Source organism: Rhinoderma darwinii, chromosome 1, assembly GCF_050947455.1.
Source record: "Rhinoderma darwinii isolate aRhiDar2 chromosome 1, aRhiDar2.hap1, whole genome shotgun sequence".
Classification (NCBI taxonomy): domain Eukaryota; kingdom Metazoa; phylum Chordata; class Amphibia; order Anura; family Rhinodermatidae; genus Rhinoderma; species Rhinoderma darwinii.
The window spans coordinates 227603751-227618662 of NC_134687.1; the positions used below are offsets into that span (position 1 = coordinate 227603751).

Sequence of the window (14912 nt, forward strand, 5' to 3'; positions counted from 1 at the left end):
TCTCTGTGGCTTTATTGTTTTTAAAGTGCATCAAAGCACACTATTCAAATCCATCGTATTTTATCCAATGAATGCAAGCACAAGATGTGCACATCTGCACAATATTCGAATAGGGACGGTAGTGAAAAAACAAACAGTAGAAGTTGTGAGATATTGTGCATAAAAAGTAAACTTGGTGATTTTATATGTATAGATATAGAATTTTGATGTGTGAAACTTCGATGTAAAGAAATTGATTAAGCCTGTTCATGGGGCTAAGCCGTTAAAAGTGGCCTATATTATAACAGTATCATCCCACATCTATAAGGGTGGATTCACATGCGGCAGATTTTGTTGCAGAGATTTCTGCGACTGAGAATCCATTTATCTGAATGTGATTGTTTCTGCAGCAAGGGAATAGGCTTCTGCAAGTGCCATTCAGATGAATTTTCAGGCACAGAAACTTCTGCAACAAAATCTGCCACAATCCTGCTGACCGTCTCCTCCAGCATCACTGTCAGAAAGATTGTATGGTGACGCTGGAGGAGACTGTCAGCAAGATTGGGTGGTGATGCTGGAGGAGATTGTCAGCAAGATTGGGTGGGGACGCATCACCATACAATCTTGCTGACAGTCTCCTCCCGCATCACCACCCAATACTGCTGACAGTCTCCTCCAGCGTCCCCATACAATCCTGCTGACAATCTTCTCCAGCGTCCCCATACAATCCTGCTGACACTCTCCTCCAGCATCACCATACAATCCTGCTGACAGTCTCCTCCGCAGTAGAGGAGACTGTCACTCCACTCTGTGATAGAAATAACCATCTGCTGCTGACAGACTCCTCCCCGACCTCCTGCTGACGGATACCTCACCTCCTCACCCGATCACAGTCCGCACACCATCCACACTGACAATACTTCTAGCGACAGGGGGTTGCCAGGGGGGTTTCGGGTGGGGGTCCGCCGGGGGTCACGAGAGCAGGGGTCTCTGAGAGAAAGAGAGGGACAGACAGAGACACACAGCTTACCTGCAGTGCAGCCGGTCTTCATAATGGCGCCTGCTATCTCCCTACAAACCAGCTTCTCTGCTGTGTGACTCTGACCTGCGTCTGCGCAGTACAGAGCCAGATAGCAGAGGCAATGGATGGCTCCCGTTCATTGTGTCCTATGCACTGTGCTGCCGTATTCCATCTGTGTATGTGTCGTTAACAGACGCATACACAAATGAAATAAAACATGGCAGCCCCCAGTACAGTAAGAAAGTGTCAATAAAAAAAACTTTGTGTGTGAAAAATTAAATAAAGTCAATATATTTTATTAAATAAAAACACATAAATTAATAAAAAAAAAAAAAAAATCATGTCACTGTCCCTTTAAGTCAAAGAGAAGGATTTCTGGCATATAAAATGGAAAGTGGATAATTACATTGGATTTTGGCAACTGAAATCTGAACTTAGCAATTGCATTACAATTCTTTTACCGGTGCAGCATAGACAATAGGGGTTACTGTCCCAGCTGCAAAACCGTCGGTGAGGCTTATTGCCAAGGCCACAAAGGCATCCAATGTCATTATGTGCCAACCTTGCACATTGGTTTATAGTAAACTTTAAATTTTTCTCTTTCAAAATGATATTATTTTTAAACTGAATTTGATCTTATCTTGAGGTTAGATTACGAGGGGCATGACCGCTTCTCTTGGTGCCTTATTTAGGGGCTTCAGTATGCGTTTTCCCCTTGATCTCTAAAGTTCAGCATGATCACTGTTGGATAAATGGACAATCAATCATTCATTCATTCATTTATTTAATAATCATTAACCATTCAAATGCATAAAGTTTATTATGAGGAACATTTTTTTAACGGTTTCCTTTTTTACTTACTACAGTAAACTTTTTGGTGTTTATTTGAGTCCCTCTAATTGTATTTGAGATAATAATTTTCTGCAGTAATAAATGGTTTACTTGTTTTGCTTCTACAGAAAACCCGATACGAAGTTTATGTACAGCTGCTGAAAGATGGTGGCAAGGAGCTGCTGACCAACGGGGAAAATGACAACTCTGGCCTGAAAAAATCTCATTCCAGCCCTTCCCTTACTCAAGATTCATCACCAGCCAGTGCCAAGGTCAAGCGCAACATTTCGGAGAGAAAAGATTACCGGCCAGAGACACCCAGCATCAAGCAGAAGGTTACCTAAGAGGCATAGGATGAATAGATGCTGGAGTCAGTCAGCAAGAGCAGCAAAATATTTATCTGTGGTTCATTCAAACAACAAAACAAGTCTGTGACTGACTAGAGCTTGATAGCATTTTCTCTTGCACATTCCTTTATGCTGTTGACTGATCACTATATCGTAGATGTCTTTGTTCCCAATCTGCAGAATGTGGTATTTTAACTTCTGAAACAACTCATGAGCTTCAGGTTCACTCCACTGCTGAAAGGTATAGCTAGGAATGCACCATTCTCTATAGGAGGTTACAATCCATGCCGGCACCAGAGTCCACCATTAAACACCTTCAATTAAGTATATTTATTTATGTTCTTAGTTTTCACAGAAGGTATAAAGACTGGTGTTGGTTTACTACAGCTGAAATATTTTTTTGCTATTTCTAAATTAAGACGCCAATTATGCAAAGAAACAAATGTTAGGTCTAACTCGGAATTTAACATGTCATTGTACAGGCAGCACAGCCCAGGCTCTTGACTCCTCAACTTTAACTGACATTGGTCTTTTGATATATACTTGCACGTTTGAGCTTGAGTAGTGTGGACCATTTAATTAAGATGTACGATTTTGGTCAGTGCAGTGTGCTTGACGCTGGACTGGGTGGATATTACACATTCAATTTACAATCTGCAAAATATACTGTATATCATGCCTGCTAAACGTTATTCAAGGCCAAATCAGTTTATGAATGTAATGTACAGTTTTCATCTCAGTGGTTGGGCGTGCTTTGTGCTTCAGATCTTCCATTCCTTATAGTCCGCCATATAGTGATTTGCGGTAAGAATAATTGAACATTTCTCCTGTTAATTACAGTTCCTAACTGCTGTGCATTTCATCCTGCTCATTTCCTATATAATAGATGCACTGTATACCTAGTACAGGTTTCAAAGAAAGCTATAATTTCCATCTACGTTTTATGTTTTTTTTCACTATCTCTAAACGGGGAGATGCAGAATCCAAAGGGTATAATTACTGACAGATCACAAAACATCTAAAATACATAGAAATGAAAATTTCCCAACATGATTACAGATGAAATGCCAGGCTTTGTGCTATTATGATGTATCATTACGAGTTGACTTTTGTGTTCGAAAATTTTAAAATGCATTTTTTTCAGGAGACATATCTATCATTATGTAGATGATAGTCACCCAGATCCGGCCTTCATTTCATGTATCAATTGTATCAATATATCAGAATTAGCATAAACCGTATACATGTAAACATATTCTGTTAATGGCTGATCAAGTAGGTTCTATACCACATAGATGCATACATAGGAACTACCAATAATTCTGGAGTACCCCAGTCTACAAAGACTGTTGAACAGCACATATAACTTTTAGATATGTGCTTTTTTTTTAGCCTGAATTATAGGTTAACCAAAGCTAATTTCTTCTTAGTTGCTATTGTCTTTGATTAATCAGCATCAAATAAGATTTTCATAGTTTGTTATCCTTTCCAAAAACCACTTCACAAAGATTATTAAAGCCACCAAATTAGACCATTAATGGAATCGTTGGGTGGAATTTTCAGCCTTTCAACATCAAAAGAAAATTTGCAAAAAGGCCCCAAAGTTTTACACCACCCTTGATGATTTTGTAAAAAAGGGGGCAAGACTTACAAAACAGGTTATTGAGGCCTTACGGTTGTATTCTAATTTATGCCAGAAAACTAGCATAAATTATAGTGGAAATAGGAGCTGGCATAGAATTCATTCTGGGACGTATCAAGGTAGAGGCCCATGTCAGGCCCTGTACTTTGCCCACCCCCTTTAGGTTAATCCCTCCCAACATGCTTAAATAAATCAGTATACTCACCTCATCTCTTCACTTTTCCCCTCTGGGTTCCCTCAGCATACCGCGATTCATACAAAGTACTAACACCAGGTAGTGTCAGGACGTTGTATGTTATGCAGCACTTCGGATGTTGAGTGCTGCGTGGCATATAAGTCATATGAGCCAAGCCATGGCATGCTGAGGGGGGATGAGTGGAAGAGCGTATCATTTTCTCTTTTTTTTATTTTTATATATATGTATATTGTCCTATGGGAGTTGGGAAAGGTTGGCACACGGCTGGGGTCGTTACACCACAATTGTGGCACACAGCGAGTGGAAAGATGCTTCAGATTTATTAAGAGGCGTTAAACTGTTACATCTTACTCGAGCAGAGCAGAAAGCTAAGACTGGTGTATGAAATGCTAGACTTAGTAAATCTGCCTCAATGTGTTTTTCAAATGTAACAGTTTGAGATATATATTTGCCCTTATCCCTATGCCAAGGCTATGGCAGTTTTTCCTTGCTTAGCAGCTTTCTGTTCAGAAGGCAAATTTAGAATGGACTCTGAGCATTGGAGACCTGGCGCTCAGCTGTATTACACATTTTGCTTCCTACTCCCAAGGGAAAGAAATAAATATATTGAACTTTAGGTGCATTTAATATGCAATATCATTCTACGATCTGATCTCTGATCCTTTCAGTGCAACAATATGCATGTTTTTTTTACCTAAACCACATAAACATGCTCAATGTGTTTAAAGACTCACTGAAAGTGAAGAGCCATGCAGTTAGCATCAGATTCTAAGGCAACGCATGTTGTAAATACCCATTCCATGTTGAATTCATTCCAGTGTCAGGGACAAATGTTGTGGAACATGTTTATTTAAATGTACAAAACAATGGACATGTTGAAGCAGAAAAAAAACATAAAAGAGAATATCTAAATAGAAAGGGCTTCGGTATAAAGGAAATTTTTTAATTTTTGAATGTAGTTGTTAGACTTCAGTATCGCTGGGGCACACTTTATGCACCCTCCCATATTCTTGGCATCACTTATTGGGATTAAACAACAGAATCAAGTAATGTATTTTTAGTTGTAAAGGCCCCATACAAAACATAAGCCTATGTGAGGACATTTTCAATCTACAGCATAAAACATGTACATTTTTTCTATGCTATATATTTTCAGCTTATATTTCATGATCATTGTGGTTATAGAAATTGCCCAATATACTGTAGACAGCCTAAACATTTCATTTTACATTTGAAATTAAGATGTTGTAACCTCAGTTTTCAAGGGTTAACCTCAATAGGCCAGGTCTTCTACACAATCGGTATGATTAACACTTATTTATTGGTGTTTTTTTGTTTTGTTTTTTGTCTTTTATTATATTGCATTATCTCAAGGTACGTGCAGTTGACACTTGTTAATATTCTACACAATAGATGGCTTAGATGAAGGACAGACTGTCTTCTCTTCTCTGTGTAGATGTGATATGTATAAAAATGTATATTTGGTGTTTGTGTGTATGAGGGAATTATTTTTATTTTCTTTTGAGAGGTACGATTCCTCAATATTTTTACATTGAGGTTTATGAATCATGTTGGTTTACACTTTGCTCTTCCTATTATTATTATTATTTTCTAATATTCTATATATCTGCTGCCTGATTTTCATCTCATATTGTAGCCTTTAATTTAATATTTAGCTTTACATTTTTTATACTATTTGGAATGAATATGGCATACCAGCTTATATTGTTGGCTTTACTCTATGTGTAATGTAAGGGGATACTGAGCACTCCAAAGCACTCACATTTGTATGTAATAGGTTGGAATATCCCCTGAACCATGAGACATGTGTGGACACATTTAGTAATAGGCCACAGTACATCTGTTTAGCATATTCCATAATCTAAGGTGGGAAGAATTTTTTCTGGGCTTTCACTACAACCCATTATCATTAAGGCTCCATGCACACGAATGTATTTTTGCGGCCGCAATTCACCCTCAAATCTGCGGGTGAATTGCGGCCCCATTAATTTCAATGGGCCCATGCACACGACCGTGGTTTCCTCGGTCCGTGCATTGCCCAGGAGCCTTTACCGCAAAAAGAACGGACATGTCTTATTACGGCCACTACGGTCGTGTGCATGAGGCCTTAGAGCTTGATCGATATTGATATTCGCTTATCAAGCTATCTTTATTTATTAAAAATCTATATTTAACTATTTGTAAGTACTGTAAGAGACAACTCTGCCACGCATTAGGAAATATCCACATTTGTGGTAATGACTAAATGCTGCAGGTGGGAGCAATGCATGCCCATATGTAGTAAGACATAGTAAGAAATATTTAAGATTTTCTTAAAAATAGACAAATGCTAATGTTTTAGATGTTTACACGTTTCTATCAAGCCCCCTAAAGTCTGATATTACTTTACAGATTGACCGTCCTGTTTAAGTTTATCTACGCTTCTTATCTGATCTGCATAATACATTAGATTCCTTCCCAGCAGTGATTACATGGCTTTAGGTTGCGTTATATCTAGGGTATTGACTAAATCTGGCCATACACACAAGATAGTTGGCAGCTAAACGTGCATTTGGCTGCCTGCTATCTCCCCAGACCTTCCAATGGAGAGCGGGAGAGATGCTGCTGCCTAACGCTTTTAGCAGAAGCTTATCGCATGGCAGAAATCCAACATGCATGATCCTCGTTTCCCCCTAAATCCGCTGTTAGTGTCCAGTCGGAAGACCCCCTTACTCATTAGCTTGCCACGGATTGTTTGCCGAGATTTATATAGCATGTACCAGCCATTTTTAATGTATCTTTTTTTTCTGTTGTGCAAACTAGACATTGAATTTCAATATCTGATCGCTATAAATAGGATAACTCCCCTTACAAACAGGAACAATTTGGATATAGGAGCAACTGCGTGAGGGTATGTTCACACGAGGCAGATTCGTCGCTGAGATTTCTGTGACTCAAAAATCCATTTAATTCATCTGGATGGGGTTGCTTCTGCAGGTTGTACAAGGATATCTGCACGCCCCATTCAGATGAATGGAATAGTCGTAGAAGTTTCTGCAACAGATCTGCTGCATGTGAATGAACTGTTGCTATCCACAAAATAAAGGCAGTTTACAGCATGTTTTACAGTACCTCAATAGGGAGCTGAAGAACGGTCTGTATTTTTCTGCATACTGTGGCAAACCCTTTACTACTTCCATTGACAAAATGCAATGGTACCTTCATTCTGCTGACCGTTTCTTGAGGGCAGCCATAGGATATTTCCTTGCAGCTGCTTTTCATTAACCCAAATATTTCCGACTTGTAAAGGCACCAATTAGGGTAATAGATGAATACTAGAAAATCTACCATAATGTAACTCCCTAATATATATTGTAAATTGACTCTGAGGTGGAGCTCCACTTTAACTTTACAAAACACAAGGGATTGCAAGGCCAGGTAATGTTCAAAAAATATGTAAAACGGAGATGCTAATTTTTTTTTCCAAGAAAAAAAATATTTTGCAATATCCATTAAACATTATATGCTTAGGTTCACATTGAGTAGATCAACCTACAGGACAAAAGCCAAGGGACCACCAATATGTAATTGAATATACAGCAATGTTTTATTAAATTGTGTACTATATGATATTGAGTAGAACTCTCATATGACAGCATGCACTCTACCAAGCTATGGGTAGTCCACAAATACAATGTAAATACTGATCCGACTGTAGCATCTTTTATCTTCATTAAAATTATTTAAGAACCCTCAGGTTTATCAAACCAGTGAAAACATTGTAAGACACTAACTCCATAAGGTAGAGTAGACTATTAACCAAGCTGTCCAGTAAATTCCCAGGAGATCTAGAACGTCACCCAGCTTGCAATTGCAGTGTAAAGGCTCATTATTTAAAAGATCTTTCCTTAATTTCACATTGACTCCATATACCAGTTGGGGAATATATTTTATCAACATATTTAGATACATAGTGTCCATTACCATATACATGACATATAAGTAAATATTGTAATATGTGTTATAGACATATATCCGTCATAGCACTTACTAAGGTACCAATTTCTGTATGTTGTTTGTCAATTTTATTTCTGACATTTCCATGGTTTTGAAAACAATATTAGCATAAAATAGCAACAGTAGCACAGTTAAAATGTAATAAACTGACTAGCATTGCTGTTCCCAGGAGCATCTGCTCCTGTCTCCTTGGCATTAGCTAGAATGAATGGCACATTATACAAATTGACTTTTAGATTTGATATATAGTATCTGTGGCTGCTACGGCTGGTGTTTCAGAATGTAAAGTTTCTACAGATCTTGATCATTTCCTTCAGTGGTATAAGTGTTTTATGCCAGACTATGGATACATAAGCCCACACTAAGGCTAGATTCAGACGAACGTGGGGAAACTGACGTTAAAAACTGCCTCTTTTCAAGTTCACGTAGCACCGTGCTGGTATCGAGGGATCCGTCAAAACGGAACAAAGTAGGACATGTTCTATTTTTCAACGGACCCTTCACACGGTCCTTTGAAACAATGGCCGTGTGAACGGCCCCCTTGAAATACATGCGTCCGTGTGACGGCCGTTGTTTTAACAGCAGTCACACAGACGTATACCACAGTCGTCTGAATTTGGCCTAAATATAATAGTTGTAAAATGAAAATTGAATCTAGCCAGAGCGCAGGCCTGTAGAGGTTCAGTATATGGCACATTTAATGAGATTAGAGCTGCTGGTACCATTAAGTGCTTACGCCGAAGGTAGTGAGGTTTCTTTTCTGTGTGTTTATAATGCAAAATTGTTTTAGATGTTCTTTTCACACTTCTCTATCAAGTCCCCCAAAGCCTTGAGCCTAATATTACTTTACAGAGTGACTGGAAGTTTTCAAGATTACCTGTGTGAACATTTAGATTTTGGGAAATGTAACGTTCGAGAGGATTTCTTAGGGTTGTTTAATATTTCTATTCTACCTTGCAAAAAATATTATCGAGTTGCTAAGATAAATTTGCTAATTTCTCTGCCTCCATGTATATTAGTGCGTGATTAAATGTGCCACCAAATAGAGCAATTTCTTACTGGAGGTATATTTGCAAAGGGCTGTAATTTCTAGTAGGCACAGCCCTTCGAGAAAGGACAGTTGCTCCTCTGGGTAAGGTAGATTCTCTCCAGTACTAATATACATGCAATGTAGTTCTATCCTAAATAGAAGAAAACTTAGTTGTATTGCGCTTGGCCATTTCTAATGTATCTACATTTGAGTGCTGGTTCTTGGTCCTGTTATATTTACTGACCAGAATCTCACCGGAGAACATCTTGTACCTACAGGCTTCTGAGATGTAATCCGTTACAGCGTTCACGTACATTATTCCATATAATTAGAAGTGTTGTCTTAATCCTGCAAAATGAGCTTATTTTGACTACATATTCTTACATATTATAGGTCATCAAAGGGGTTGTAAAACTGCATCCTTAAAAAAAATAATTAAACACAATAAGCGTATATCTGTGTTTTGGGGAATAGCCTCACCCCCATGCAAAATATTCAGGTTTTATTTTGCAGCAATTTACATAATGAAGTTTCTTCAGCAGCCGTGTAAGCAGGTGTAGCTCGAGGCACTGTATAAAGTGGCTCAGGCCCAGTGGAGCTGCTCAGCAGTACAATGTGGAGTACGTTTCAGCTACCTGTAAGCACAGCCTTGTCTCTCTGTGAGTCTGCGGCTGAACTGCTAATAACCTGCTGTGTGTTAATATTGCATTTTAGCACCCTAAACTGCCACCTAATGAATGAAACACGTCAACCGGGATTCACATAAATACATTTTTCTTTCTTTTGATGCCACTTAAATGCTTAACTATCTCTAGTGGAGCTAAAAGGACCCTACAAATTCCGATGTCTGTAAATGGAAAAGCACCTCTAATCTGATACAAAACTGCTACTCGCCTGGGTAACGCCAATCTACATTCTAACCAAATTTGGTCTATCAACTAAGTATGGTAACAGGATGTTTTCTGGCCATTTGCAGCTTGACACTTACGTTGCTGTCACAAGATGCAGACAAGTCCATTTAGCAAATTCGCACTTCTGATAGTTAAAATGGGTAAACATTATATTTTCCTTCTGACACCTGAGACAAGCACTCTATTTCCTTTAGATAAGAGATCTGCAAGTGAACTTTTAACTCTAAGGCCTCCTGCACACGGGACGGAAATGCTGAGGAATGTCCATGCGGCAATTTCCATTTATCTTATGTAAACACTCCGAAATTTCCACACCGCAATTTTGCAGCATTTCTGCCTTGTGTGCAGGGGAGTCTAAGATGGAAAATATTACCATAGCCACACATTTAAATATGACGGTACATATAGGGTTGTAATATATGCATATAGTACTATGCCAACCATGTAGTGAAATAAAACTAGTTAATGAATAGAAGGCTTTTTCATTACCTCTATTCATGTTTTTATTAGGTACCTTAAAAAAAATTCATTAAACATTTTCTTCGGTACCTTTAAAAGGAAATTCTAGTAAGAACCATGTAAATTATTTGGGAGTCCTTCTGGCTTCATAGGGAATGGTTGGTTGAAAAAAATGTCCCACTACATTACAGGAGCTTAGCTATAAAGTAAGGGGTGTGTCTGACAACAAACTTTCTGACTGTCTCCAACTACAACTAGCAGAACTGTGGATGTAGATCTGGATTATAACACAAGTTGTAACTCAGGACCAGTCCAAAATTTATTGACAATTTACTAATTTATTAACAGTTTATGTAGATAAATTCTGTATATGAACTGTGAAATCGGGCTCAAATGTGAACATACCCTTTAAGGCCTTACAAGCAATTTCAAAGAACAGGAAGTGGCTTAGCACTGGTTACTTGTGACTTTTTCTAACCTCATATGGCCAAGTAAGTAAGCTTAAACAAAAACCCAGGACACTCCTAAGTGTATGTTCACACGCTTAGCAAAAAACGTCTGAAAATACGGAGCTCTTTTCAAGGGAAGACAGCTCCTGATTTTCAGCTGTTTTTTAGCAACTCGCGTTTTTCACGGCCATTTTTTGAGCTGTTTTTTTATAGAGTCAATGAAAAATGGCTCAAGAAGTGACATGCACTTTTTCAGGGGCGTTTTTTTATGCTGCCGTTTTTTAAAATGGTCGCGTAAAGAAACGCCACGTCGGAACAGATTTTTCGTCCATTTACGGTTTGAAAAACGGCCGAAAATAAGCCGTGTGAGCATACCCTTAGTAGAATTAATTGTTATTGAAAGAGGGACATATTTATTATGGTCATCGTCATAAATTCCAACCAATTGTAAATCATGTTTTATTTTATTTTTTGTAGACTTTGCCTTCCATTTATTGTAAATGACAGAATACTGTGTATACTTAAACACATATACGAGGATTTTGGAAGCAAAACAAGTTTCCTTTGAAGATCAAAGCCCATCTTTCCTCAGAGTAGTTTCACACAATGGCGCTTCTGTGTATAATTGCAGTTCTAATAAAAGATTGTACTAGATTGAAGGTAGCAGGAGAAAGTAATTCTCACACCTCTCTCAATACATCACTGTTGACAGTTTTGTGGTGGCAGATTGCTTTGACTGGCCTTGTGAGACGTGAAAGTATAAGCCTGAATTCTGTTACAATATCGAATTCTAGTTAAGTGCGGACATGACACGGGTGCAAAAAAGCTGGATGGAGCACTTTTTAAAAAACATAAAATAATATGAGTCCTTTAGAATAGGACAGCTATAGACGCACCTTGTCATTTATCACGTTTACATTTACCTTGGTTTTACTTCAATTTCAAATGTACATTATTCCTCTAACCTTTTCCATTCAATTTATTGTACATTAGCTAATGAGTCCTCTAATATTTATAGAAGCTGTGATATAGTACATTTCTCTATTGTGTAAATGTTCCTTTGTGTTTTTATAGGTTGGGATATTGTTGCTTTACAAAGATGAAATACAAAAATTTACAGCATCATAAATGATTTTTATGTAACGTAAATCATCCAAATTAATGAAGGATCTAATGAAACAAAGCGTGTATATGACATGTATATGTACAAACTTTAGCAAAAAATAAAACAAATGTATTTCACCTGCAGTATTGACTTGGTTGTCATTATCTTTCTTGCCAAAAACAGGATTCCCAGGAGGGATCCCTTGAAGTGATAAGGAGGAGTATACGGAGCCAAAATACTTGTGTGTACAAGTCCTTTAACTAATAATTTATTGTTATGATGATATGTCAACATTTGGTCATATCACACGTGTATCAACCATCTAGATGCAATAAAGCATTAAAAATATCTGGGATATAGAGTTACTGCAAACTCTTTCCAAGGCTGAGAAGGACAATTCTATAAGCCCGTTATGCTACATTAAAGCACAACAAATTGAGTATATCCCTATCATTATGACTCTAGAGCCAGTATTTTCACCAAATTATAGTTATAGGGGGTTCACATTGCCAAGTGTAAAACATCATCCAGCTTCTGTATCCCAACCCTCACTGAACCCCAATTATTAGAAATTTCACTTTATGCCTACTGTAAATTATGAAATAATTTTTGTATTTTATTTGGCTGGAACAAATTTTGTAAATATCAAAGCAATCTAAAGGATTTGTGTTACCTTATAATGATTACAAGACATTACAACAGTTCTTATTAGATTTATCATGCTTTGGAACGGTAGAATATCATTGCATTCAAATAAGAAGCCCTGATACAAAGGCAGGTTAAAAACACCAGTTCTCAGCAGGATGCAGACGAGTCACAATGTTATAGACTGAGTTCATCCAGGTACAAAATACTGATGAACAGCCACTCTCACACCTATCATCCATGAATGGGGTGGCTGCTTAATATTACAATTGCACACAGATAATGCTTCTATAAAAGGTTCCCAGTCACACGGTTATGTGTTGTTCACAATGCAGGCTAGCAGCCTATTGGTCATGTCTATACTACTATATGACTAAAGTACACAAAGTACTACACCCCCATGAGTTTTTTTGCCCAAAAATTGCAAGTTTGCAACCTGTGTCACGTATGCTCATCATCTTGTGGGTCCCTGTACCCTGGGTTCAAAATTACTTCGTATAACAAAGAAATTGACCATACTAAGCCATGTTTTTGTTTTCTTTTTTTAAGATTACAAAAATCTTGTTGCATCCTGTTATTGACTTCTATTTAAAAAAAACAACAGAATCCGTCTAGATCCTGTTCTTCAACTGGACAGAAAGAAGGAGCCTGCATCATTTTTGTGTCCTACTGTATCCTTTTTTATTTTTTTGTCAAACTTTGTTTATTAGTTTTTTCCAAATTTTTTAACATCCATGTTATAAAATACAGTGCAGATGAATCACTTTGTATTGGCAATACATAAATTTCACTGTTGAAAACAAAACGTTTCAATATAACAATATGACAGATTCCCCAATTCAATTTAGTAATGCATAAGGTACTCTCCTTTACTTCTTAATTTGTCATCAGATGTTCCTAATATTTTCTTTATGGTGTTATAATCACCTAATATTGTTAGGTTCTTCATTTGGTAGCATCTCTACTTTGTAAGGAGAAGGGATCTATGGATACCAGTTACTTCAATCATCCAAGCAATCTATATATCCCCTTGTGTCATTGAAAAAGTTCAGCCAAGGTTGCCAAATTCTATAGTATTTGCCTAAGTTTCTTAAGGCCAGATAGCTTAGTTCCTCTAATCTTGACATTTGAGCTACTTTGTTCAGCCATTGGGTTATAGATGGGGGGGGTTGTCTTCCTCCAACATAGCGGGATCAAAGCCTTTGCTGCCAAAACTAATTGTGGCCACAATTCCTCCTTAGTATATCTTGAGGGGTTGTCAGGGTGTAAGTTCGGAAGTAAATAAGTGAGCGATAAGGTCTGAGCTGTGGGGCAAATGATTGTCAGAATGTGTTGTACTTCTCTCCAGAAGGGTTGGATATATGCACATTCCCACCAGATGTGTGTGTATGTGCCTACTTGTTGGTTACACCTCCAGCATAGGGGAGATATCGTAGACTCTATACGATGAAGTAGTTCCGGAGTTTTGTACCATCTACTGACTAATTTATAGGAGGTCTCTTGTAGGTTTATACATCTAGAGGGCCCGCAGCTGGATTTATAAATATGTTGTATTTCCGCTTTTGTGAATTGAACCTTCAGCTCTTTCTCCCACGACAAAATATGAGGTAAAACATTCTTTCCATCTATGGAAACTAGTTTCTTATATAGTAAGGAGAGGGATTTCGGTATTGGTGCTGATGAGGACAGCAATGACTCAAACCATGTCAGTGGTCTAATAACAAAGCCATGTTTAACAAGAAAATTATAATTTGAGAGCAGTTGCAAGTACTCTAGGTAATGTATTCGTATTTGAGGATATTTTACTCTTATGTACTCTAATGAAGGGAATTTATCCATGTGTACAATATTTCCTAATGCCACTTCTTTCAATTCTGATCCTAGGGAGATTTGAGCCCCTTCGCTCATCTCCTTAAGTCCTAATAAATCACCTAGTGTTGTCAGGAGTGTAGGAGTGGGACAAACGTCTTCTTCTAATGACAATTTTTTCCATACAGCTAGTACCGCTTTTGTGAGTAAATTGGCAGGTGCGTCTTTCAGGCCAGGGAATACTGACCGCAGTAACTTCTGAGTTAAAGGCCTACAGCTCATCTCCTCTTCTATAGATACATATAGTTTATGGCGAGATACCCCATACCAATCTAGTATTCTGTTCATCTGAGTAGCCTGGTAGAAGGTTTGGAGGTCTGTGAAATTAATTCCCCCTAATGTTTTTGGTCTAGTCAAGGTTTTGTGCGCCAGCCTATGTCCTTTCCCACCCCATACATATTTCAGCAGTTT

General features: G+C 37.9%; 1 protein-coding gene across 8 annotated transcripts in view; it reads left to right on the plus strand.

The window, feature by feature from the left end:
• Nucleotides 1-12124, plus strand: part of LOC142759603 (PH and SEC7 domain-containing protein 3-like) — a 683786-nt gene extending 671662 nt beyond the window's left edge. For all 8 annotated transcript variants that reach the window (XM_075861948.1, XM_075861956.1, XM_075861962.1 and 5 more), the window contains one exon: nucleotides 1960-12124. In XM_075861948.1, coding sequence (XP_075718063.1) covers nucleotides 1960-2175 — 216 coding nt within the window. In that variant the 3' untranslated portion in view covers nucleotides 2176-12124. The remainder of the gene's footprint in view (nucleotides 1-1959) is intronic.
• Nucleotides 12125-14912: the final 2788 nt, after the last annotated feature.